The sequence below is a fragment of the Colletotrichum destructivum genome, chromosome 1, assembly GCF_034447905.1.
Source record: "Colletotrichum destructivum chromosome 1, complete sequence".
Taxonomy (NCBI): Eukaryota; Fungi; Ascomycota; class Sordariomycetes; order Glomerellales; family Glomerellaceae; genus Colletotrichum; species Colletotrichum destructivum.
The window spans coordinates 349769-372463 of record NC_085896.1 but is presented as its reverse complement, the minus strand read 5'-3'; the positions used below and the strand labels follow the sequence as shown (position 1 = coordinate 372463).

General features: G+C 52.4%; 9 protein-coding genes across 9 annotated transcripts; 4 read left to right on the top strand and 5 right to left on the bottom strand.

Annotated features, from left to right (window-relative positions):
* Nucleotides 1-555: 555 nt before the first annotated feature.
* Nucleotides 556-1365, bottom strand: CDEST_00120 (Putative short-chain dehydrogenase/reductase SDR, NAD(P)-binding domain superfamily; the record flags this gene model as incomplete). Its single annotated transcript, XM_062916279.1, has 2 exons — nucleotides 556-736; nucleotides 797-1365. 2 exons carry the CDS (start codon nucleotides 1363-1365, stop codon nucleotides 556-558), a joined length of 750 nt encoding a protein of 249 aa, XP_062772330.1.
* A 422-nt stretch (nucleotides 1366-1787) lies between these two features.
* CDEST_00119 (Putative dienelactone hydrolase, alpha/Beta hydrolase) lies at nucleotides 1788-3015 on the bottom strand. The gene is made up of 4 exons (XM_062916278.1): nucleotides 2821-3015; nucleotides 2647-2770; nucleotides 2225-2577; nucleotides 1788-2126 (listed from the first exon to the last, which is right to left on the bottom strand). Exons 1-4 carry the CDS (start codon nucleotides 2954-2956, stop codon nucleotides 1924-1926), a joined length of 816 nt encoding a protein of 271 aa, XP_062772329.1. The 5' UTR covers nucleotides 2957-3015; the 3' UTR covers nucleotides 1788-1923.
* A 2839-nt stretch (nucleotides 3016-5854) lies between these two features.
* On the top strand, nucleotides 5855-6839 carry CDEST_00118 (Putative aspartic peptidase A1 family, aspartic peptidase domain superfamily; the record flags this gene model as incomplete). Its single annotated transcript, XM_062916277.1, has 2 exons — nucleotides 5855-6426; nucleotides 6503-6839. 2 exons carry the CDS (start codon nucleotides 5855-5857, stop codon nucleotides 6837-6839), a joined length of 909 nt encoding a protein of 302 aa, XP_062772328.1.
* Nucleotides 6840-7904: 1065 nt separating this feature from the next.
* CDEST_00117 (Putative fungal chitosanase) lies at nucleotides 7905-9196 on the bottom strand. Its single transcript, XM_062916276.1, has 3 exons — nucleotides 8989-9196; nucleotides 8586-8917; nucleotides 7905-8503 (listed from the first exon to the last, which is right to left on the bottom strand). The coding sequence occupies exons 1-3, from the start codon at nucleotides 9155-9157 to the stop codon at nucleotides 8156-8158; spliced, it is 849 nt and encodes a 282-aa protein (XP_062772327.1). The 5' UTR covers nucleotides 9158-9196; the 3' UTR covers nucleotides 7905-8155.
* Nucleotides 9197-10005: 809 nt separating this feature from the next.
* On the bottom strand, nucleotides 10006-11136 carry CDEST_00116 (uncharacterized protein). The gene has a single exon (XM_062916275.1). It carries the CDS (start codon nucleotides 10938-10940, stop codon nucleotides 10083-10085), a length of 858 nt encoding a protein of 285 aa, XP_062772326.1. The 5' UTR covers nucleotides 10941-11136; the 3' UTR covers nucleotides 10006-10082.
* A 3178-nt stretch (nucleotides 11137-14314) lies between these two features.
* CDEST_00115 (uncharacterized protein) lies at nucleotides 14315-15517 on the top strand. Its single transcript, XM_062916274.1, has 4 exons — nucleotides 14315-14539; nucleotides 14598-14615; nucleotides 14712-14735; nucleotides 14799-15517. The coding sequence occupies exons 1-4, from the start codon at nucleotides 14417-14419 to the stop codon at nucleotides 15255-15257; spliced, it is 624 nt and encodes a 207-aa protein (XP_062772325.1). The 5' UTR covers nucleotides 14315-14416; the 3' UTR covers nucleotides 15258-15517.
* Nucleotides 15518-16352: 835 nt separating this feature from the next.
* CDEST_00114 (Putative Late embryogenesis abundant protein, SMP subgroup) lies at nucleotides 16353-16772 on the top strand (the record flags this gene model as incomplete). The annotated part of the gene is made up of 1 exon (XM_062916273.1): nucleotides 16353-16772. One exon carries the CDS (start codon nucleotides 16353-16355, stop codon nucleotides 16770-16772), a length of 420 nt encoding a protein of 139 aa, XP_062772324.1.
* Nucleotides 16773-17355: 583 nt separating this feature from the next.
* On the top strand, nucleotides 17356-18702 carry CDEST_00113 (Putative metal-dependent hydrolase, composite domain superfamily; the record flags this gene model as incomplete). The annotated part of the gene is made up of 1 exon (XM_062916272.1): nucleotides 17356-18702. One exon carries the CDS (start codon nucleotides 17356-17358, stop codon nucleotides 18700-18702), a length of 1347 nt encoding a protein of 448 aa, XP_062772323.1.
* A 253-nt stretch (nucleotides 18703-18955) lies between these two features.
* CDEST_00112 (Putative 6-phosphogluconate dehydrogenase, NADP-binding, 6-phosphogluconate dehydrogenase, domain 2) lies at nucleotides 18956-20012 on the bottom strand (the record flags this gene model as incomplete). The annotated part of the gene is made up of 2 exons (XM_062916271.1): nucleotides 18956-19829; nucleotides 19897-20012. 2 exons carry the CDS (start codon nucleotides 20010-20012, stop codon nucleotides 18956-18958), a joined length of 990 nt encoding a protein of 329 aa, XP_062772322.1.
* Between the last annotated feature and the right edge of the window lie 2683 nt (nucleotides 20013-22695).

Here is a 22695-nt window from a genome sequence, read left to right as displayed (position 1 = left end):
TGATTCGAGCTAGAACCATCCGTCTCGTGCTGTGAGGAAATGCCGCGAATCTTGAATCCCTGCGGTTTATTACACCGTGGAATAGTGGTAGCTGTTTGTCTTGCTGTCTCTCGATGGAGCTCTTAGTCACCAGGTTAAGGTGCTGGTACCCGGGATCGGTGAGATGCTGAGGCGTAGGGCCGATGCGGGACTCCGAGCCTCGGCCGGCCCGGCCGGACGGCGGCTGGCGTAAGACAGTTCGGTCTGGATCTGGATATGTTTTTGAGTTATGTCGCCATTCTATCTTTTCCAATGATTTCGCTGTGTTCTCTGGAAACAGGATAGCATTTTCTTAGGAACGGCGAACAAGATCTCGTCTTTGGAGAACAGGACTGTAGGAGCTAGCTTAAAGCTGAAATTCTTACGCACCCCAAAAATAACTTCAACTGCAACGTGCAGAGAAGAATTCTTAGGTTTCAAGCAATGCAAAAAAAAAAAAAAGATTCGCAAGGAGCATCCGAATTTTGCGTCCAATTACACATTATAATAAGAGAGCCAAAAACGGACGTGACCCGCTCAAAGACCAGCACCGCCATCGACACTCCAAGCCGCCCCATTGACAAACGCGCTCTTCTCGCTAAGCAAGAATACCGTCACGTCCGCGACCTCTTTTGCCTTTCCAACAATGGTTGGAGCCGGAAAGTCCTTCGGGACTCGAGCAAGATTGGCCTGATGCATTGGCGTATCGATCGCACCACTGAGGCGGGTCAGTTGGGACCATGGAGAAGAAGAGATCTAAAAATGACACAACACTCACGGCAACACGCAGTTGACCCTGGCTCTCTCGCCGACTTCCTTGGCTGCACTCCTGACCATTCCCAACGAAGCATGCTTCGATCCAGCAAAGACAGCGCCCTTGTAAAAGCCTTGAAGCGAGAACATGCTCCCGACGTGCACGAAGCTTCCTCCGTGGGAAAGATACCCGGGCTTGAGGGCCTCAGCCAGGACGTGGAAGGCTCCTCGGATGTTGAGGCTCGTGATGAACTCGAACTCCTCGTCGCTGGTTTCCCAGATCGACTGCGTGCCCAGCTCATGGCCGCCGCACCCTGCGAAATTGGCGACGCCATCGACGCTGCCGAAACGGGACTTCGTCTCTTCCAGGAACCCTTTGACGGACTGGCGGTCGGTGACGTCCGAGGCTCTGTGAAAGACTCGGGTCTGCTGCTCCGTGCCTAATTCTTTGACGACTTTGTCGAGGGCTGCGCCGTTCACATCGGACATTCCAACTTTGGCCCCTTCGGTGAGGAGGGTCTTGGCCGTGGCGAGGCCCATGCCAGACGCGGAGCCAATCACGATGATGACTCTGTCCCCGAAGCTCGAAGCCATTGTTAATGGTGTCAAACACGAAAGAAGATACGAAGAGAATGGACGGTTGTAGTGAGATGGCTCAAAATCCGAAAAAAAAAAAAAAAAAAAAACATGACTTGGATTGGATGTTGAGGCCTTGAACGACATATAAATAATAGGAAAATGTCTTTTTTGAGCGTCAGCTTTGCTGTCTCCGGGGTGCATGTCATCGTCACAGTTGGGGGGCGGAATATGCTGTAATTGGTCCCACTTCACGATCGTCACTAATGCAGCCTGCTGACGCTGGATATTAGTCGCGTCATGCTATTGATGAGTTTGAGATGCAGAAAATTGGAAGCCGGTCAGGAAGAGTGCCCGTGCCTTGTTCCGGATCTCAAGTTTTGTCACTTGTTCCAGGTAGAAGGTATTCATTCTCTTCTTGAGAGGGAGGTCGACGATGCCTGTAATGATTTTTTGTACATCAATCCTCGCAGCCCCCGTCAAGAGAACGCTTGGCTCGACGGGTATCCGGCATTACTGTATTATATACTGGCGAGACACCAACACATACCCGAGCCCCCTCAACGTGCACCCTATTCATAGCCAAGTCTCGTAGAACCGCACAGCTTGCAGAAACGCGTCTTCCTTCGCGGCCTTTTGCACGGGGATGCTGAGGTCGGGGTTTGTGGCAAACCCGTGCGGCGTCCCACCGTAGAGTGTGATTGTATATGGCTGGCCTGTTGTGCCCATTGCCGCCTCGATCTCGACTCTCCTCTTGGGCAGCATAGTTTTGTCATCCTCTACGAGGGGTTAGCAAAAAAGACCCGGTTCTTGTTTACACACTCCCGATGCGGGTAGATAGTCAAATTATAACAAGGGGGGAGTATAAGGGACCTACCAGCAAGGGCCAAACTAGCCGGCCCTTTGATGGCTTTGATTTCGTCGTCCCCCAGCAGAGTTGGATGAGCAGCGAAGGCCACTTGCACACCCTTATTTTGAGCCAACCCTAGAGCGCGGAAGGCGTAGCGACCACCGAAGCAGTATCCCGTAGACGCAATCTTCTGTATGTCCATCTTGTCACGCATGTAGGCGATGGTCTTCTCGACTTTCGGGTCGGTGACGGCAGGACCATGCGCTCTAAAGAACTCGGTCCCGTTGAAGCTCGCCATGGGGTCCTCGGATTTCGGTTTGTTCTCGAACAGGTCTGGGGCGACTGCCACGTAGCCCGCGCGCGCGAAGCTATCGACGAGACTGGCGGTTCCTGGGTCAGCGACTTGTGTCGTCACAGACTTTCAGACGATGAACATTGGTGGGACGAACAGTTTGTTCTCCCTTGATTGGATCCCGTAGATATCAGTCAACAGTAGAACCCCAAACCGGGTTCGCGCTGTTGTGCCGTTGGTTTTGCCGCTCTGGTTCCGTGGCATTGAAACATAGAGATCGACTGGGCTCGTCAGCTGGAGTCTCGTGGCCTGCGATGCACTAATCACTTACGGCCATCGAATGGGACGACCTTGCCGACCGGCGTGCCGGTAAAGGCCAAGAGGGAAAGGTCAGCGACATAATCACCTGATGTTCCGAGGAAGAGCGCGAAGCCCAACACAATAGAGAAGAAATTAATGGCCAGCATCGTGAGTCGTAACTTGATGATTTCCTTGCCGATCCGCTACACTGACACGACGGGAGGGGACAAGGTCGAAAGGAATCTATCCAGCAGATCGACACGCAAGTCACTGCATTTAAAGACAGACAAGCACCTGACCCCATGTGGGATTCTATCTGATTACCCTCCGAGGCATTGTGCAGCTGCATCGGAACCAGAATCACGAAGCAAACCCAAAGCTACATCCCATTCGAGCCATTGGTCAACGTGAATGCCGAAAGGGGGGTTAAGCTTTCGCGCGTGTAGCATGAGAGGTTTTTTGCAGCGAGCTCCCGGCATGGGAGCGGTTTGCACTCCGAAAAGCTCCCAACTCGGGTTAGTGATGTTTTGTCTGATGGTGGATGGGACGAAGGGACATGGGCCCGAAGACGGCGGAACGAATCGGATCCATGTAACCTTATGGCAAGGTTTAACAAGTGGGCAATCTCTCCGTTGAGCAAATCTTCCATTCCCGCATCAGGAAAAAGTTCTGTCGCCGTTCGTGTCGTGATGGCTTCATCATGATTGAAAGTTGTTCTTGACGCCTCCTTAACTCTGAATTCAAGATTCCTCTGCCACGCTCAATCCGTATACTTTAGTTCCTTCCACTTAACCTGTGATGTGCTTGCAGGTATGCAATTCAAGGTAGTTTCTAATCCGGTTCGCTAGGCCTCAATGTATGGTCTTGAGACAAAATAGTGCAGCACTAATGCTGAATGCACTTGCAAGTCACACTATCAGACGTTTGAAAAGTCCGATACTCGTCACAAAGGGAGTAAACTAACACTGCTCTATATAAGAAAATATTGTCAGGCCTGATCGATAGGCCCTCGCTGGGATCGTGTCGAGATGGGGCAACTAGTTGTGCTTGGCTGAAGGATCGCTAAGACCTGAAACCGTTCGGCGCAAGGTGAAGAGCAATCTTTGTATCACTGTGAGTCTGGCTTACAGAAGCGGAATCCCCGCAGTTAGTAAGGCTTAGTTGGAAATGGACCAAGCCCTAGAATCAGCACATGGGTGCCTATATCCATTCCAGAAAGACATACAATAGGGTGAACCCTGCACAACGTCACGTGTACTACTCTCCCTCCAAGTCGTGCAGGAGTAACGCGCTTGGTTTTGAGGTCGGTGCTTGAAATTTCCACTGTGATTCTGACCCTGTCTTCTATTGTCTACAACAAACAGTAGAAAAGCTGTCTCTTCAGCGCAATGCCACATCTCGGCCTTACAGAATGCGAGGTTGACACCGCTTGACAGTGATGATAGAAAACCGTGCCTGCATACCTACCCCATCTCACCATGATTACAAATTCCTACGTTGAAAATAGAACGGCCATTTCCGATAGGCCTGGAAGCGTCTTCAACATTCCGTGCGTATCTGTCGTTGACAAAGTGGCAAAGCCAACGCCCGAACAGCACAGGCAGATCAACGAAAGGTTTGAAGGGTTTGCGAGAGAACTTGGAGGCTTTTAACTCAAATAAGAGTCGCAATTACTCTGAATAACTTGTGTAAAAGACGGGGGTTCATGGCCAAATGTTCTACCGCTTCAACGTCATCAAGCAGAAATGTGAGGCGCTGAGCACATGCGTGAAGATTGGACTATGCAGGAGATGTTGAAAATCCCGCTCTGGGACGCTGAGCCCGTTGGGTTAGAATGCAACACGTATCAGTATAGCTCCCTGTTGTAATCGATTCAGTTGAAATGAGCGTCGCCAGAATATAAGCCCATCCATCCCATACCCTTTGTCGGCCCTCCGGCTCTATCTGTTGGAATGTTGACCGGATTATCGATGGGAAAGTGGAATCGACGGCCTGACTGGGCCAATCAGAACACATGGATTCACCTCCGTCAGACCAGCCATATCACGGCCTTCGTCGATTGCTGCCCTTCACCTTATATCCTCTGTTCTGCCATACACCTGCAATACGAATACCCTCACTTTACTGAGCCGTTCGTTTCACCCCAGGGACCCTGTGATACCAAAATTATTGTCTCGACAGAATTGAAGCGCTGCAAGGGGTCTCGGGGAAATTGACTTGTAGTCTATGGGGAGTGATGTTGATTGATATTGGTCTATGATACACAAGTCCACAAATCGGTCGCTGCCATCTAAGTCAAGTTCATGAAGCACCTGATGAACAGTCACTAAGCAAGCTAGTATATGTGGCCGTAGCCAACCAACTCTCCCTACATCTTACTTAAGAATCTATTGGTAGACAGCCACCTAAATCTCTCATGTCTACTTAAGGAGGGTGGTGAAAGCTTGTCTCGCCCCCGGCTCCAAACCTAGACACGAGGTTTCTCGGAGAAACATTTCGGGCGAAAAACATAAATATAAATACAGCTCAAACCAGAATCAAGATCAAATTATTTTCTTCCCTCCAGCACTTTAACGAGGACGGCTCTGCATTACCACACACATCAGTGCCATTCCAGCTTCATCGTTAATAAGAACAGTTGCTAGCGATGTCGCTCCTCCTTTTGCTCATCGTCTCTCTACTCTCGGCAGCAATCACTGTCTCTGCTACCCGCATTCCCGTTGCACAGCGTCGGCCATCGGGTTCCAGCCCGTTGCAAGTCGCAAAACGGAGTCTCCATGCTGCTTCAAAGATCGAATCCTGCGTGACACCTGGGACAGGAGTTGTTCCCGAGACTTTCGATGGAGTGGGTATCCCCAGTCCCTTAACTTACTCACAGCAATTGCTGACATTGGACAAGGGTTTCTGGTTCGGTAGTTTTGATATCGGCCTGTCTAGGAATCTGAGTTTGCTCATCGACACGGGCTCCTCAGACCTAGCTGTCAATCCGGATCGGTATAAAAGCAGCAGTACTAGTGTCAATCTACAACGGCAAGGCACGCTGAGGTACGCTACAGCCTTCGAAAATGGATGCGGGGTCGCAGACGTATGTTCCCCCTGGAATCTCACGACTTTGGCTGCTGTTGCCCTGCATATCCGAGCCTCCCGTCAGCATCAGAGAAGAAAAGCTGCGGGGTAGGGTACTACTATTAGCCACTGACTCAAGCTCAACATATCAGATCTCCTACTCCGTCTTCAATGACTCTATGTCCTTCGCCAACCTAACTGTCCCCATCCAAACCTTCGCCTCGGTAAAATTCACCCCGCCTCCCGACAACGGCACTATAACGCAGTTCCCACATGACGGCGTCGCAGGCCTAGGATCACCCAACAAATCCGGACTCAACGCAACGACATTCTTCCACCAGCTATGCGACCAGGGCACGGTCAAAGAATGTCGCTTCGGACTCGCCTTAAAAGGAGATGGGACGGGGGTTCAAATGCTTGGCGAAGTTGACGAAACTTTGTTTTCGGGGTCGTTAGCGAAAGCGACGATCAAGGAGGAATGGCTCGTGCAAGGGGAAGTACGCGTAGGGGGGCAGCTGGTAACAAAAGATCAGTATATGCTCTTGGATTCGGGGACAGCAAATGTTGTTGGGTTAGTCTTTCCCTCACCTGCTCTAACTTTTGAAATTTCTTCTTTCGAAAAGTATACTGATGCGTTGGTGACACAGGCCAATAGCCCAGGTTGCGAAGCTCTTCGAAACCGCGGGCATCCAAGCTGTCAACCTCTCCCTCCCGGGCTGTAAGAAGGTGATGACAGGCCATTATCCATGCGATAAGCCGCCAGCGATTACTTTCGGTCTGAACACCGGCAGTAAAGATGCCTTTGGCATCGAGGCAGCTGCGTTCAAGCAGGCAGCGAACGGTGGAAACAACTGTACGGCCACCATTACGGGCATCGATAATTTCAGGATCTGGGTAATTGGTCAAAGTTGGTTCCGAGGAAAGTATGTTGATTTTGACGTTACAGGGAAGACGATCGGGGTCGCATATTTGAAGGACAAGTAGTAGGTACTAGGTTTGGTTGGCGAAAGTCTGGGGCCGTCTTTCAACTCTGTTTATCCCGCGGAATGAAGCCAGATCTATTAGGAGGGAAAGTATCCTCCGCAACCGCAAGATGGACACCGAAACTGCCAAGAGCGGGGTAGCAGCTAGTAAGAGAGAGTCTATCTACTACTAATCAAAAACAAATCGGGCAGTCTACAATACCCCTCATACGCACTATTCATTAGATTTGAAAGTAACTCTTGATACAAAAAAGGAAGCACTACTATCTTGCAGTCATGGTAGGTAGCTTGTGATGCAGACTGAAAGTGAAGTAGAAGTGGGTCGTCGTCATCTTGCGGTTGAGGGGCTACGAAGCTGAGCCCACTGCTGGCTGCAGGTGTTCAAGTAGAAGCAGCTGGCCGGGGTTCCTCATTATTTATTCGATCGAGACCCTAAATAGGTAAGGTCAAATACCGACTTCATGTATTAGAAAAATCGAGACTGAAGTTGACAAAGTTGGGCGCATCACCTGCTGTCGAGTCGAGCAAAACTCTTGTAGCCCTGCTCACGACCTCTTTCAACAGCTAAATGTCATCTAAGCAGGCTTTTCTGAGCTTCATCATCTTCAAATATGACAGGGAGACCTAGAATTAATACCCCTAGGGTCTGTTGCTGTGTAGTGAGGCCGCTCCGATGCGTCACGACGTTCTCATGCGATGTCTGCCAGTCACGATTTGCTGCCTCGAAGACAGCTACGGCATATCCCCAAGGGCTTCTGCCCCCATCTCGGGATGATTCGTCTCCGGCTGTTCATAAATTTCACTACCATCCGAAATCTTCTGTTTAAAATGTAATTCGGTCTTGTTCATTCCATAACCATTATTTAGCTACAAGTTACTGCTGTGTCTAGATAGAAAAGAATGGTTAACATGCTGTGCAGATCAGAGTCGCCTGGTGGGTTTGATTTGTCGAGTTGCTAACAATCCAGGAATACTTAATGCGTAGCTGGCAGAAGGTTCTGACCATTCGGGAAGCCAAGCCGTCCCCCACCAGGGGATCATGACAAAATTAAAAGGCGAAAAACGATGAACTCGCAACTCCGTAATGGTCAACGCGGGATCCAGGCCCAGGTTGAGTTGCCGGCCTGTTTTAATTATTAAGTCTCCTGTAGACGGCAAGCTACATAAGAGGAACTCTAGCTATACATTACGAGCATCTCTCGCCCAGTATGGTCTGTTTTCCTTTATCAATACTCCAACAAGACTATGTAAGACAGACTGTCTCAGCTAGAGGTCAAAGTGAAATTTCAAGGGGCCGTGTCCGCTTCCCACCAACCCTCAGCTCATGATCAGGGCAATCCCAACAACGGCTGCAAAATACATGGGCCACTTCTCCACGGATGGACCGCCGCCACAGCCGCTTCCGACGCGCGCAACAAGCCTGTTCCCAAGCTCCGTTATGCTGTCGGCGAAAACCTCCGAGTTCGTTGCGTTCCAGGCGGCGCCATTCGCCCCGGGAACGGCTTCGTCCCCCGTGAAGGCGATGTACAGGACGTCGTTCTCGTCGTGCCCCGAATTGCCGTTGACGCTGTTGCCGTAGCAAGCAGTAGCTAGAGAGATGGACGCCTCGCCGACCATGGCTTCGGGCCCGTCGTCGCCGTTGGTGTCTCCCCAGATGCCGTAAACCTAGGCGTGTCGCCTCGTCAGAACAAGATAAATAAAAAAAAGTCCCACACCCCACCCACGATTCAGCAAGAGGTTCCATTACCAGTCTGTCGTTGCATACGATGGCCATTAGGCTGAGCGGTCGGACGCCGTGTTGGGTCGGGTCGAAAGTCGGCCACCCGCTCTTTGTACCCTCGTTGCCGAAGACGACGTAGGAATGCAGCGAGGCATTGAGGTCTCGACCGCCTGTGCCGTACCCTCTCAGAGTGTCGCGGAATGTCGTCTCAGATTGGGTATCGGTGGAGCTCGCGCAACGTCCGTCCCCTCCGCCCTGCGCGCCGTCGCAGTCCACGTCCATGTTGGCGAGCTGGCCATTCTTGCCTTGGAGGTAGATGATTTGGTACTCGTCCAGGTAATCTCCGCAGTAGACGAAGTCTACAACTCACTCACACTCGTCCGTCAACATCAATCCTCGCAATGGAGTCCAAGCTTGATAAGGCACGTACCTCCACTGTCCCCCTCACTGCTGTGAAACCCTTTTGAGAGGGCGTGTTTGCACTTGTTCCGGCCTCGGACAAAGCTGTAGAAGTCCTTAACGTTGCTCGGCACGTCGAGGGTCAGCGCCGGTGTGACTACCAGGGTCAACAAGACGAAGAGGTTGATCCGAGGTAACATGTTGAATGATGAGAAACGCTGTGTTTGAGAGGAAACAGAAAAATGATGTGAGACGGGATGTTCGGGGGGGGGGACAGGGGCCGGTTATTGTGTTGAGTCGCGCGCGCTCTGATGGTCACGTGATGTGTAGTCTTGGCGATGTTTTATAAGGGAATCAACTAGTTGGTGCACAGCCCTGGAATAAGACAGTCCGGTCAATAATACGAAGGCGTTGGAAGTCTTGGCCGAGACTTTGGTGGCGAGGCTATTGACCTCTGGAAAAGCAATGTTGAGACGATGTGGTGTCGTGGGGATTGAGGTGTTCTACAACGTCAGGAACTCAGAGACCCTGGCAGTCAATGTGACGCAATGCAGGTTGACAAGAAACGGACATGAATCTTTTCAGTGTTCACATCTTAGGAAATCGCTTTATGGATCCTGTTGCAATGGTCCATCGACCAAAGTCTTCATGTCCACAGGCCGGATGCAAATTTGGTCAACAAGATGCCCTATGATCCGGTGGGCTTCCGCGGAACTGATTTGCTGTTGCAGAAATCTTGTCTTGTATTTAGAGCCAGGCATGTGACTTGTGTTATTCAGTGTCTATCATCTTCAGTTTTGTTTGTTCTGTATTTACCCTGCGCAACCGAAAGAACTTCGACACGTGTTCTGGTGTGTCTCGCGGCCGGTTTGACACAAAAGGAGATGGTAATATGGAGGCCCTGAAGAGGCTCCTTTCCTGTTCTCTCTTATCGGAGTAGTATTGAACTCAGATGAAGCAACTCTCTTGTTACCGGTACTCGTATGCAATACCCAAAGAGGAATTGATTACATAGTGCACATTGTCATCAGGCTAGTGATTGACGGAAAAGACTTCTGAATTGAAAAAGCATAGGGTATAATTTGTTTGCGAGACATAAACACGATCCAAGATGTCTCTTCCACCTTAGCAAGCAGCAGCCGCAGCCGATGCGCCGGCCGCAGCAGAAGAAGAGTTGGCGCCGGCCTTGGTGAGTGCAAGATGCCACAGCCAAAAGCCGGAAATGACGGCCGCCGTCTCCCACTCGGCGCCCCAAATGCCCGTCAAACCGGTGCCCAGAAAGCCAAAGTTGTACCCTTTGGTCATGCTCCACGACATGTTGTGGGCCAGCACGGCGACGACCTCGTGGCCGTCGCTCGTGTAGCCGAAGGACTGCTTCCCACCGCCGCCGCCTCCGTGCTGCGGTCGACCCATGTGCACCAGCTTCCATCCGTACGAGTGGCCGGCGAGCTCCTTGATCTCGTCCCCGTGCGACGTCCTCCACTGGAACTCCTCCACGACCCCCTTGCGCACCTCGATGCGGAAGGCGCGCACTTCGCTCTTCGTCCAGCTCGTGTTCTCCGGCCTTTCGAACTGAATCTCCTGGTCGTCTCCGTTGTCTCTGTGGAGGGTGATGGTGGCCCGGTCATGCCACCCGTGAGCCTTCCTGCTCGTCGTGGCGATGATAGGCGCTTTGTCGCTCGAGCCGCCGTGGAGAAAGAGCGATTGCTTCTTGGAGAAGAGCTTGGTGTCGAAGGAGACGGCGAACAACTTCTCGTCCGAGGACGGGCCGAGGGTGTACAGTTGCTTCCATTTCCACTGCCCGTAGCAGCTGAACGTCGGGGGAAACCTAGCGGTTGCGGGGACCAGCGTACTAGAGTCCGTCGCCGCGTAGTTGAATCTGGGGTTTTGGTATGCCGGCGCCTCTTGGTGGTCGCTCATGTAAGAGGGAGGGTAGCTCGAGGCTCCAAACGACTTGCTCTTCTCGTAGTCCATGATGAACATGCGATGATGTTGGCAGTTTTAATTGAGATGGCCCTGTTTGTGGTGAGGTTTGGCAGCGAGTCTGTGGTTTAGGATAGTAAGTTGTTATACCAAGTTCAAAGTGAAGAGAACGAGGATTGCCAGAGGTCATTTATAATTTTGTCCGGCGAAGCAGAAACCTCTCATGGAGAGGGACATGCGGTGCTGCTAATCGTGGCTGTACGGCGCTGAGCGGGGAGCCCGGATGACGTGAAGAAGACTCCCCCTGGACGACTATCAGGCGGACATCAATGTCAACTGGGGCAACTAACCAATCAACCATGGATAAACTCAGCCCTGTCAATTAGTGCTGAATTGTCCAGCCACAGTAGTGCGATCGTCTCTTCTTGGCAAGCTGACAAGAGACTCGGCGTGTTTCCCCATCAGGAAATTGGAAGTATCCTTTCTCGTTTCCATGCTTCGTCGGTAGGGTTCGACTGCTGCCTCTTGTGGATATCCGAATGTTGAAAGAAGCCTTGGTCTTACTTGATGTAACATTCCTGGCCATTCATTGCCAACACTTTTTTAGCCCCTGTCGCTCCGATTATGATGCAAGGATCATCATAACCAACAACAGCCTGACAACGAGCACCGCCTATCGCCGTGCCTGAAGATCGCCGAGCAAGCGGGTACTGATTTCCTGTCACGAGACAGGGCCGCGATTGCTGCCTGCGAGGGCGGTTCCGCTTTTGCGTCAGACTCCCCCCTTTGCAATTGAGGGTCCGGAGAATGGCCGACGCGAAGCCATGTGATTTCACGGATGACAAAGACTGAGCAGCACATCTCCATTGCGACGGGCATGCCAGGGCTGCTTGGGTGGGACGAGTTGAAGCACTGCAGCGGCATCTAGTAATGTTGCGAGGGGATGTATATAGTTATAGAGATCATGGGCTGAAGGTGGCTTAATTCTATCTAGTAAAGTAAAGCAAGCTGGAGTATTATCTCTCTTTATCAATACGGCGCACAGAGCCGCTGTTGTTTGGCGCAAAGCAGACTTACCTGCAGTAGGAATGGAAGAAATGTTATTGCAGTGCCACCTGATGCATGAGCTTTGGTGAATAGCCATATGTGCGTGAGGCCATCATGAAACACAATGAATAGGAGTATAGGTCTCGCCGCTTTGCCATCGAGATATCCAGCGCAAGTCGTCCGTTCCTGTGTTCGAACCATTCGCTGGCAAATGGATTAAAAAAATAAAAAATAAAAAATAAACCCACCCCCCAAGGAAAAAACAAGCGGAAAGAACATCAATATCGATGCACACCCGCAAGGTTACCATTACGTACTTTCTCGTACTTGGCAGCTAACTCGTGGAGTTTTTTCTTGCCGATGGCTGAGAGACGTGTAATCGACAACATCATCGGGTGAACTTTGTACTGTCTGCCATCAAGGATCATACCCGTAGCGCGATGCTCCAGATTGGGGACCCAGCCACGGGTGTATGCTTGACCATCTCTTTGGTATGCGGCCCACGAGGAGCTTTGGTCCTGCAACAGAGGGGCTTAGGTTCAAGATTCAGGCCATGCGATTAGCAAGACAAGACTTGCTATCGACCGAATGGTCACTGACAGAAAGTGATGATGGTGTTCTGCATGACATTGAAGTCTTGAGCCCGAAAAATAGAGTCTATCGCCGCCCTCAAATCCAAGCTGAATGTTACAATCACAGCCCATGTTGGAACACTCGCCAACTCTGGGGCTGAGTGGTTTCGTGGAGAATTTGTGTGTAAGCGAGAGGCAGAAGCCATCGAGGTTGGATGGCTCTTGCGGGGAACGTCCCCCGGGTGATCCGTTGACATGTGCTCGGCCTGGAAGCATCCACTCGCATTCAGACGACGGATCATGACGATTCCATTTCTCTGCCATTGTGTGCCATCTCGCTCTCGTTTGTTGTCGCGCACCTACTTCCAAGCTGGCGCGGCGTCCTTGGATGGAGTAATACGACGTCAAGACTCAAGACCAAGTCTCCCGGAGGGTTGCCGGCCGGCATGCGTGAATAGGCTTTCGGGTGCTGCTGATCATGAGATCGACTTCTGCCAAGCAAACTCAAAGCTCTCCGCTCTGTCATCACATTGTATGATAGGCTTGGTCAAAGTCGCGCAGCCCCGGATCGGAGGGTCCGTGTTAACTTTGTTTTTAGCAACACGACTTGACGCGGCCAGGTTGGCTGAGGTTTGCGTTTCTAAAACAGGCGGCGCGAAATCTTACACACTCCGCTAATCCTCCCGCTTCGTTTATACCAGCAGTATCATCCGTGTGGTGCGGCTTTCAATCCGTTACTAATGCATGAGGGCAATGCATGTTGATGCGAATTCACATAAGACCAAACGAAAAGGTTATCCCGGGTGGCGTTTCGAGCGGCCACTATCTGTTCGGGTCGGAGTTGTACCATGCTACATGGTCTATCCCCTTTTTTTGCCTGACTTGATGTCGGTTCACGGACGGCATGGGTGAAAATTCAACGCTGACGATGGAAATTAGATACTCTAGTCGAAGCATATCGATCCTCTCGTCCTCCCTACTGGCCATTTGCACTCCCAGATCGTAATCGGCATGAGAGAACAAGCTTCCGTGGACCCCAAGGACCATGCGGTCTGCGTGGCAAGGCTCTCAGCCCAAAAGTTTTGCTAGTTCTTGGATCTTTTGACACTCATCACGAAAGTTCATACAGGCGGAGCAGCTTGTGCTGACTCCGTCTTAGATCATGGATGTCTCTTGGATGTCTCTTGGATGGAACACTTGCTGAGGTTCCCCATCAAGCAATAACGAGACTCATAGCCGACCTCTCAAACAGCATCTGCTTCATCAAGCGCTGTCAACAATAACGCCAAAAGCATTGTCGTAAATCCAGTGGCTCTCCTACCATTGTTCGTCCAAATGAAATGTGAAATCACGGGTGTCTCATACAGAGATCGCAGTGTGCCTCCTGATAACGTGGGGGTGAGTTTCGACATGGATTTGCTTTGGTGGGGGATCGGACGACGGAAACTTTGGGCGGCTGTGCTTTCTGCTCCGTCATGTAGTTTTTGACGTTCTCGTAATTCGGATATTATTTTCCTTTGGCTTGCGTGGTGTAAGCTTTGTAAGTCACATCCCTGCGAGGCTCGTCGTCCCAACACTAGGTGCCGTATTCGGGGAGCAGAGTTGGCAGCCGCCTTCCTCTCAAAGCAGCGAAAGCTTTTGGGTCAGCATTCGAAGGGTCGGAAATCCAGGCGTTGTCCAGAGCCTCCATCATCCTGGGTTAGTGAACAACAACCAGGACACTCCCTCTGGGTGTCAGTCAGTACGGTAGAATCATCTATAAATACCCAGACCTCTTCCTGAATTCTCCGTGGTTTTCTCTGTTCGGCACAAGCACAGTATCTTGGATCGATTTTCACTATTGCTCCAGCTCTAGCTTTGAAACCAGCGCCTCATCCTTTTCACCTGCCATCTACATCCTTGCTGCAGCTCGCCAGCATGCATGTTCCATCTATTCGTCAGTCTGCCACGGTTGGCATTGCTTTTTGCGCCATTGTCGCTGTTGCTGCTCCTGTGGCGACGCCGGTTGATCTTGGTGCTGATGCAGTGGACATTGTCAAGGTGGGAGCCCTCCTTACATCTTTTCCTTGGGATGAAACATGAACTAACTGAGAGAAAGCGTGCTCCCGAGCCAATTGTAAGTGAATTCTAGGCCTTCATGACCTTTGTCCCCTAATCTATGCACGTTGATAAACTCGCTATTGGCCCGATTGCTGATTATTACTCCACATAGCCTAACAATGTAGACAACATATCGGTATGTCGAGTTTTACTTCAAAATCCCTCTTCCTACAAGACAGGGCTAACACAGTAGCATCAGCACTTCAATGAACCCATCGTCACGCGCGATGAGCTGGAGAAGCGCCGAAACCGAAATAACAAATGCAGACGCGACAAGAAAGGAGGCAGAAAAGACTGCAACTACGACGACGACTACGAAAACTACCGAGGCAAAGGCGGTAACGACGATCTCAACAAGCGCGACGGCGGCGGTGACGGGGACAACCAGAACAACGGCGCTTGGGACGATATGCTCAACAAGGGCGGGTACGGCGGAGGACACGGCGGCAAAGGAGGCGGCGGCGGAGGAGGCGGCGGTTGGGGAGGCGGTGGTTGGGGAGGCGGCGGCGGCGGCGGCGGCAAAGGAGGTTGTAAGGGTGGGAAGAAGTGCGGAGGAGGCTGGGGAGACGATTGGAACGACGACCGGAAGGGCGGCCGAAAGGGCGGGAAGAAAGGTCCCTGGCGCCGTGATGAGAACCCCGAGAACATCGACGACTAGTCGAGTAACGAGGACCAAACGGACCCGTCAACTTCCCGCAAGGACAACACACAAGCAATGCAAGAGCATACTTCGTTCGTCTTTCTTTCTTTCGTACGTCTTCACATTGAAACAACCACTCTGGCTAGGCTTGGACAAAATTTGGCAAGAAAAAGAAGGAAAAAAGGTTGTCTCCAATTCCATTCAGTACACATATATATTATAGTTGATGCCGTTTCAAATTGCTAAGTTTCGAACACTTCCATTACATCAAGCCACTTTCATTACATCAAGCCTATTTGATGGAAATGTGAAGTATCTAAAACACAAAAAGACTCCAGCTCGAAATGGTTGAGATACATTCTATCTGGCGGAAGATGCGGCTCTTTCCGTCTGGTTTGTAACAGACTGATCGCATGAAGAGTTCTTAAACAGTAACAGAAGCAGAGCAAATCCATCCATTCTGGAGGATTCGCTCTTTTAAGCCTCCATTTCTGGCTAATGCTGTATTTGGGAACCATCTTCCAGATCTCCTCAAGTCTCCAAGATATCTTTCCGCAGGGGATATAGCTTGCCTGTTCTGATTTACTACGTGGACTTCTTATGTGCGTCTCGAGTGGATAATTGGGCGTTTTCTTGCCTAAGTTCCAACGCTCATTGAGTTCAGGGTTCAATAGCATTATTTTTAGAACTAAATCTGTTGTTTGTTCTATGTCTCAAGATTTCATACTTCTACTGCATGTGGTTTTTCTCCCATGACATGGCATCGTCGATCCGAACAAACGACGCAACACCTAAAGTCGTCGTCAAACAGCATGTCGTTTGGACCCAGTGAAGATGGGTCCAGGTGACAATCGAGATCGATCCATCTCAGGAAGCAGTATTGACCCACCGCAACGTCAGAATGGAGGTGGCAGTCCCAAAAAGTCTACACATCATCAGCATGATATCATCGGCAACGACCATAGCATAAAAGAACTGTTCAGGGCCGGGTTTGGCAAGGAAGAGGTCCGTTCACGAATTAAAAACGACTTGACCGCAAGCCAGTATCTACCACCAACCCGATCGCCCATCACGCCGAGTCCCCCAAAATCACACATCATCAACACGGCCAAAATGGACCCTCAGCTCCCCAACAAGAACGAGATCCGTGAGCAGGCAGCCGAAGGCGAGCCCATCACCCAGACCCAAGCCTCGACTCTCGCATCTGCCGAGACCGACCTCACGGGCTTCGGCCCCATCAAGGGCGGCACGGCGGCCACGGCACAGAGCATGCACGACAAGCAGCAGAACTTCATCGCCAAGACAGGGGATGTGGCGCGAAAACCTGCGCAAGAAATCACAAGGGAGGACGCTGCGGCGATTCAGAGCGCCGAGGTAAGATTTATCTCAACCACACTGACCAGGATGTGGCAATTGTCTAATCATATCATGCATGAACAGGCTCGCGTACTGGGCGGTCGTCCACCCAAGGGGTCGGCGTCAGCGAATGCGCAAGCACTCGCTACTGAAAACGAAAAGCAGAAGCAGACATAGACGACTGTACCAATTAATTTAAGGGACGACCTTTATGAGTTAGCATTTTAGCTGTCACTTTTACCACAATTCGGTCCACCGGCATGTTTCCAGCCCCGTTCACAAAGCCACGTGATGATAATGGTGGTTTTTCTACAACATTCACGACACTAGTTTTGGGAAAGCTGTTCTCATTTTGTCGCCTTGTTCGCTGCGTACTTTGTTGGGGTTGTTCCTTGGCAAGCTCTCTCCAGGTGAGCCGCATGCGTTGAAAAGCAGACAACATCCGATTTCTCCACAGAGCAATACCGGATGCGGAATATACCAATGAGCAGCTTGCTGGGCTCCCTCCACATGGCACATATAGAAGCAATTTCTACTGGTTATTCATCCGTCTTATAACTCATGCCAACGTTGATGATGCAAGCAGCTATTTCACATGTCAATTCTCTGCGGGTAACATCCATGCCCTGGCTACCAATCTACAAAACGACAAAATATAAAAGTAGACGCCATATATACATGACTTTTAAATACTATATACAACTTTCACGATTTATACTTCATTCACTTCGATAGAGTTCACTTCCCCCCACAAACAAATATGGTTGCTGTCCAAGCGAAACCTGATGGCTCCGGCATGGACCTTTCCAAATACATCACACCATGGAAGTTGGATGTCCAGAACATATATTTACTGAGAAACTCGGCAATCGTTGATCCTGTGACGGGAACTGTTCGAAAGAATGCGACCATTGGCCTTTCCGGTGGGAAGATAGCGTTCGTCGAAGACAACGGCTCATCCCGGGTCAACACGCTCGAGGTCGAGCCGCATAATGACATCGACTTGCAGGGCAAGTTCGTCTGCCCCGGCTTGATCGACTGCCACGTTCACATTGCCGTCACCCCCGGGGCGGCTAGTCTATCGTCGTACCGCGACATGACCGAGACCAAGAGCCTCCTGCGGCAGCCCAGCGTCCTAAAGTCCATGCTTCACCGCGGCTTCACGACCGTGAGGGACTGCGGAGGCGCGACCTTGGCGATGAAAGAGGCCATCGAGGAAGGGATTCACCCTGGCCCGCGTCTCTTCATCTCTGGCAAGGCCCTCTCTCAGACCGGGGGTCACGGCGACATGCGGGGGCGACACGACACGATTCCCTGCTGCGGCGGTGCGGTGTCGGGCATCAGTCGTATCGTGGACGGCGTGCCGGAATGCTATCGGGTCGCACGAGACGAGCTGCGACAGGGCGCCGACTTCATCAAGATCATGGGCGGCGGTGGTGCCGCCAGCCCGACAGACCGCATCGACCAGCTTCAGTTCTCCGACGATGAGATCAGGGCCATCGTCACGGTTGCGAAGAATGCAAAGACCTATGTCACCAGCCACTGCTACACAACAGAGGCAGTCAGGCAGGCCATCGCCCAAGGCGTCAGGGGCATTGAGCACGGCAACATGATTGATCTCGAGACGGCGAAGCTAATGGTCGAGACGGGCACATTCCTGACGCCGACGCTCGTCACCCATTTCGTGTCCAAGGAGCTGCATTTCCTCGATCCCGAATCGGAGGCCAAAGTCACTACTGTCCTGGAAAGGGGCCTGGCCACGCTCAAGATGGCAACCGAAGTTGGTGTTACCATCTGCTTCGGCACGGATCTGCTGGGACCGACTCATTTCGCGCAGAGCAAGGAGTTCTCAATCCGCAGCCAGGTTCAGACGCCAACTCAAGTTCTGCAGAGCGCGACCATCAACGCCGCAAGGATGCTAGGACAGGAGGGAAAGCTGGGCCAGATCAAAGAAGGGTTCACGGCGGATCTGCTGGTCCTGAATTGTAATCCTCTAGACAATATCTCAGTGTTGGATAAGCCAGAGGAGTCTGTCTTGGTTGTAGTGAAGGACGGCAGAGTTATGCATTCGCAGCTGACCTCTATGGGGAGCACAGAGAAGGATTAGAAGGCTGTGAATAGACAACGTTCCGTCCTTTGACTCTGCTTAGCATTGCAAGTCTCCCTCTTTTTTTCTTTGACTCTTGCGCCGCTCTCTGAAACCTCTCTTACCGCATCTTCATTCAGTATTGCAATCTTCTTAAGCCACATGATGACTAGAACCTGGTAAATGGTGGGAGTTATGGGTTTATTAGTATTGCTTATTAGCCTCTAAAGTCAACTCCCAGCCTCGATTCTCGATGACAACTCCAGCCGTAACTTCAAGCAGCGGGAGGACTCTTCTTCTTCCGGCCGGCCAGCCCCTCCACCAACGCCGCAGCAAGGTCGTCCACCGTCTTGCCCGCCCTCCTGTCCCCGACCTTCTCCGCGCCCAACACCGGGTCCTCGGCCATGATGCGGTACAGCTCGGCCATGGCGCGGAAGACGTCGGCGCCGGTCTCGAACCCGCCCTCGTCGCGGTGCGTGACCGAGATCTCCTCCATCTCCCGCACCCAGCGGTACGACTTGGGCGGCACCAGGGGGATGGACGCCTCAGCGAAGTCCAGCAGGCCCGGCGCGGCCTCGCGCATCTCCCGTCTCAGCTCGCCGACGACGCCGAGCGCCGAGGCCGTGGTGAAGGCCTGGATGCCGAGGCCCATGAAGCCCTTGGTCGCCGTCGCGAAGCACATCTTAAGACCGCTGGCGGCGCCGACCTCGGGGGAGATGTGCCGCATGTTCAGCGTCTCGGCGAGCTCGGCGCACGCCTCGGCAAGGGGATACCGCCCGGAGGCCGGCATGCTGGGGACGTACCACGATCCCGGTGCCCCACCGGCCCCGGCGCTGGCGCCGGGGCCGGTCTTCAGCTTCGGCGGACCGCCAATGATGCACCCGTCCACGAAGCGCACCGGGCTGCCGGCGTCGTCGAACATGCCGGCCATCCGCTTGCACGTGGCCGGGGACACGGCGTTGAGGTCGGTGAAGTACAGCGGCTTGTCGAGGCTGGCGGCCCTGGTCGCGTCAATGATGCGCTGCGCGATGCCGAGGGCGTCCCGGGGCGGCGCGACGGAGAGGATGAAGGGACGCGATTCAACCAGGTGGACGTCCGAGTTGAGGACCTCGACGTCGGCATCGCGCGCTCTTGTGAGGGTTGCTTGGCTTTGACACGGTCAGTTTCTTTGGTTCGCGCGCGAGTATGCCGTAGTGAGAGGGTCGTCAGCCAGACCTTCTCCCTTGACCGTTCGTGGCGACCGAGAAGCCCTTGGAGACGAGCAGCTTGGCGATGCCCATGCCCATGTCGCCGATGGAGAGGATGCCTATTTTAGGGAGAGAGAGCGCCATGGTGTCGATGCCGATATTGTAGTCTGAAGAAACAAAGGGCCACTTGAGAGAGGTTGAAGTTGTTTGAGAGACACCGTAAGAATGCTGTGAGCCCGTCGGCGAACATGGATATTTTGGCCGATGTGCGGAGAGCAGCTCGGCAACCCAACCCGGTGCCGATCTGCGCCAACAACGCAACCAGTCCGGCAATATGATGGTTTCTAGGAACCTATGCTCGGTTTTCAAAAGACTTTGGAAAAGTCGAAAGCTTTCATTTGGCATGGTCACAGTACTGCAAACAATAATTGGTGTTTCAGCTATTAACAAGGAATCACCAGTAGCAGCACTCCAATCTCTCAGCTAGGACCCGGTACACATCATCAACGACCCAAAGCCTCTCTTCTCTTCTGCTCCTCACGGCTTCGCCTCAAACTTTGACCTCAGAAGTCCCCTGACGTTCCTTTACGCGATCCCCTCCCATTCGGCCTCGCTGACCAGCCCGCACCCCCTCTACTCCGCCATGAACTCCGTGCCCATCCCACAATATGGCAATATTTAGTTCGGGGCATTGGAATTATCGATGCCGGGTCTGGAAAGAAGAGTCCGGCGCCGCGCGGGTCTATGGCACCGGCGGAGCGGGGCTCTCCGGGTCCGGGAGCCGATGGGGGAAGCCGGCGCCACGATGCCCCCCTCACGCTTTGGTGCACTTGTGATTTGGGTATCTGGGGCAGACGCATCAATCGAGGTCAATTGGTTTTGAGCTGAGCCTAACACGATACCGCTGACTGTTCTTAAGCGCCGTGCAACCAAACATCGGGCGCACGGCATTTCTGTCCCCCCACCAAGAGGTAATAGTGACTCTGATTATGGCAGCTCTCAGAGTCTGGGTTTACCTCGTCTGCAGTATGGCAGGTCGTCAAGAGACTCTTTGCCCTAGTAGGAATCCCTCTGGTAGAAGAGCCTTCCACTTGATCATCTCAGTGTGTGAAAAGTGAGCGAGAGGCCGACTAGGTTGAACATCATCCAGAAGATAAACGCAGCATGAGAGCCATGTAATTCCAGCTTCGCCAGGTATGTTGCAGATCAATCCAAACAGACTCATTACCTGCCGGGCGACGGTGGTGGATGCTGCTCGCAGCGGCGATATGACTCACGCTTTCTCACCCGCGAACTGAATCATCTCCAAAGGTATGGCAACTTACAGAGGCAGAGGACTTTCGAACCACGTGGGGATCCTTTTACTTCATTTCAATTGCATTCAAAATCACCACATGCGCCTCAGAGGGAGGATTTGTCTTGGTGGGCATGCAGCTTCTGCGCTGCAACTGAGCCCCGTTATGGGGGCCAGAAACAGGAGGAACAGTGGTTCATCATTGGATGCACGACCATGAGTAAACAGAATACTAGCCATAGCTAGATTGTGGTCATGGTGGTAGGTCAACTGTATTTTAGATGACCGCGTTGGAGGTCACGATCGGTGGTTGGGGAGGGGCAGCGCCGGCAAACTGGAAATAAAAAGGAACAAGAAGAAAAAAAGAGACTCGTGCGCCGACCGGAACCGGCACCGACGACGGCGTCATCCCGGAGATCCTCAGGCGGGACGCCGGCACCAGTATCCCGGCCGTTGTATGGGGTTTGACCCGTCTTGGTCGTGTGTGTCGAGAGTCGGGAGCCCAATCACGATGGAGCGAAGACATGCCCACTTCACCCACCCCAGCCAAGCATCGCGAAGCTTGAAAACCAAGGGACAAAAGAAGAAAGAGACGCCAATGGGGACAAGGCAAATCTCCCAGATTACAGTTACGCCGACAAAGTAGCCTATCCGATGAGGGAAAGAATTGCTCACGGAATTGACACACGGGAAATCAGCATCGAACATGCATTCTCTGGGCAGTCCAGACGGTCAAGTCTCGAGGGGCCCATCGAGGGTCGAAGGAAAAATTCTGCAAATGTTTCCACAAAAAGACGTAATGGAAAACCAGGGACGATGGGTTGGAGGGTTGGAGGGTGTTGGAGAAGGGTGAGGGGGGGCGGAATCTTGGGGGCAAAACATCTCGCTAGACTCCGCGTCCCATCACCAGACTGGGAAAGGGGGCGGGAACGCCTAGTCAGAAGAGGGCCAACCAGCCTGTGATCAAGGGCAAGGGAATTTTTCAGGTCATCGCTCGGTTTAGCGCGGTCCGGATGGAGATGGGCGGATATTGGTGATCGGTCACTGTGTGGTGTGTGTTTATGTGTGTGTGTGTGTGTGTGTGTGTGTGTGTGTCATTCCAAGGCATGCTTGGGCGTCGTAGGGCTGACAATGACAGACAGACAGACGCATCTTTCTTCGATGGCGACGGGGGGTGTCATTCAGCAGAAGAAGACGAAGAAAAGAGCCTGGGCCGCTGCAACGTATCATCTACTCTACCGGCCGGGGGGGAGGGGAGAGAGAGAGGGTTTCCATCGGTTCATTGAGGACTTGTCCGAGTTGGAAGAGCGTCGGAGCCGACTTGGCGCTCGGACGATAAGCTCACCAAGCGTTAAGATCATCGAAAAGAAAGAGGGCAAAAACGTGGAAAGGAGAGAAAAAAAACTTTCTACCCGGTTCAGCGGCCGGCCGGGAAGATCCTGCGTGGTGTGTGTGTGTGTGTGTGTGCGCCATGCTCAAGCCATGCTTTTCAAAAAGGTTGGAACGCCCGTGATTGGTCTGATGCGAGGAAAA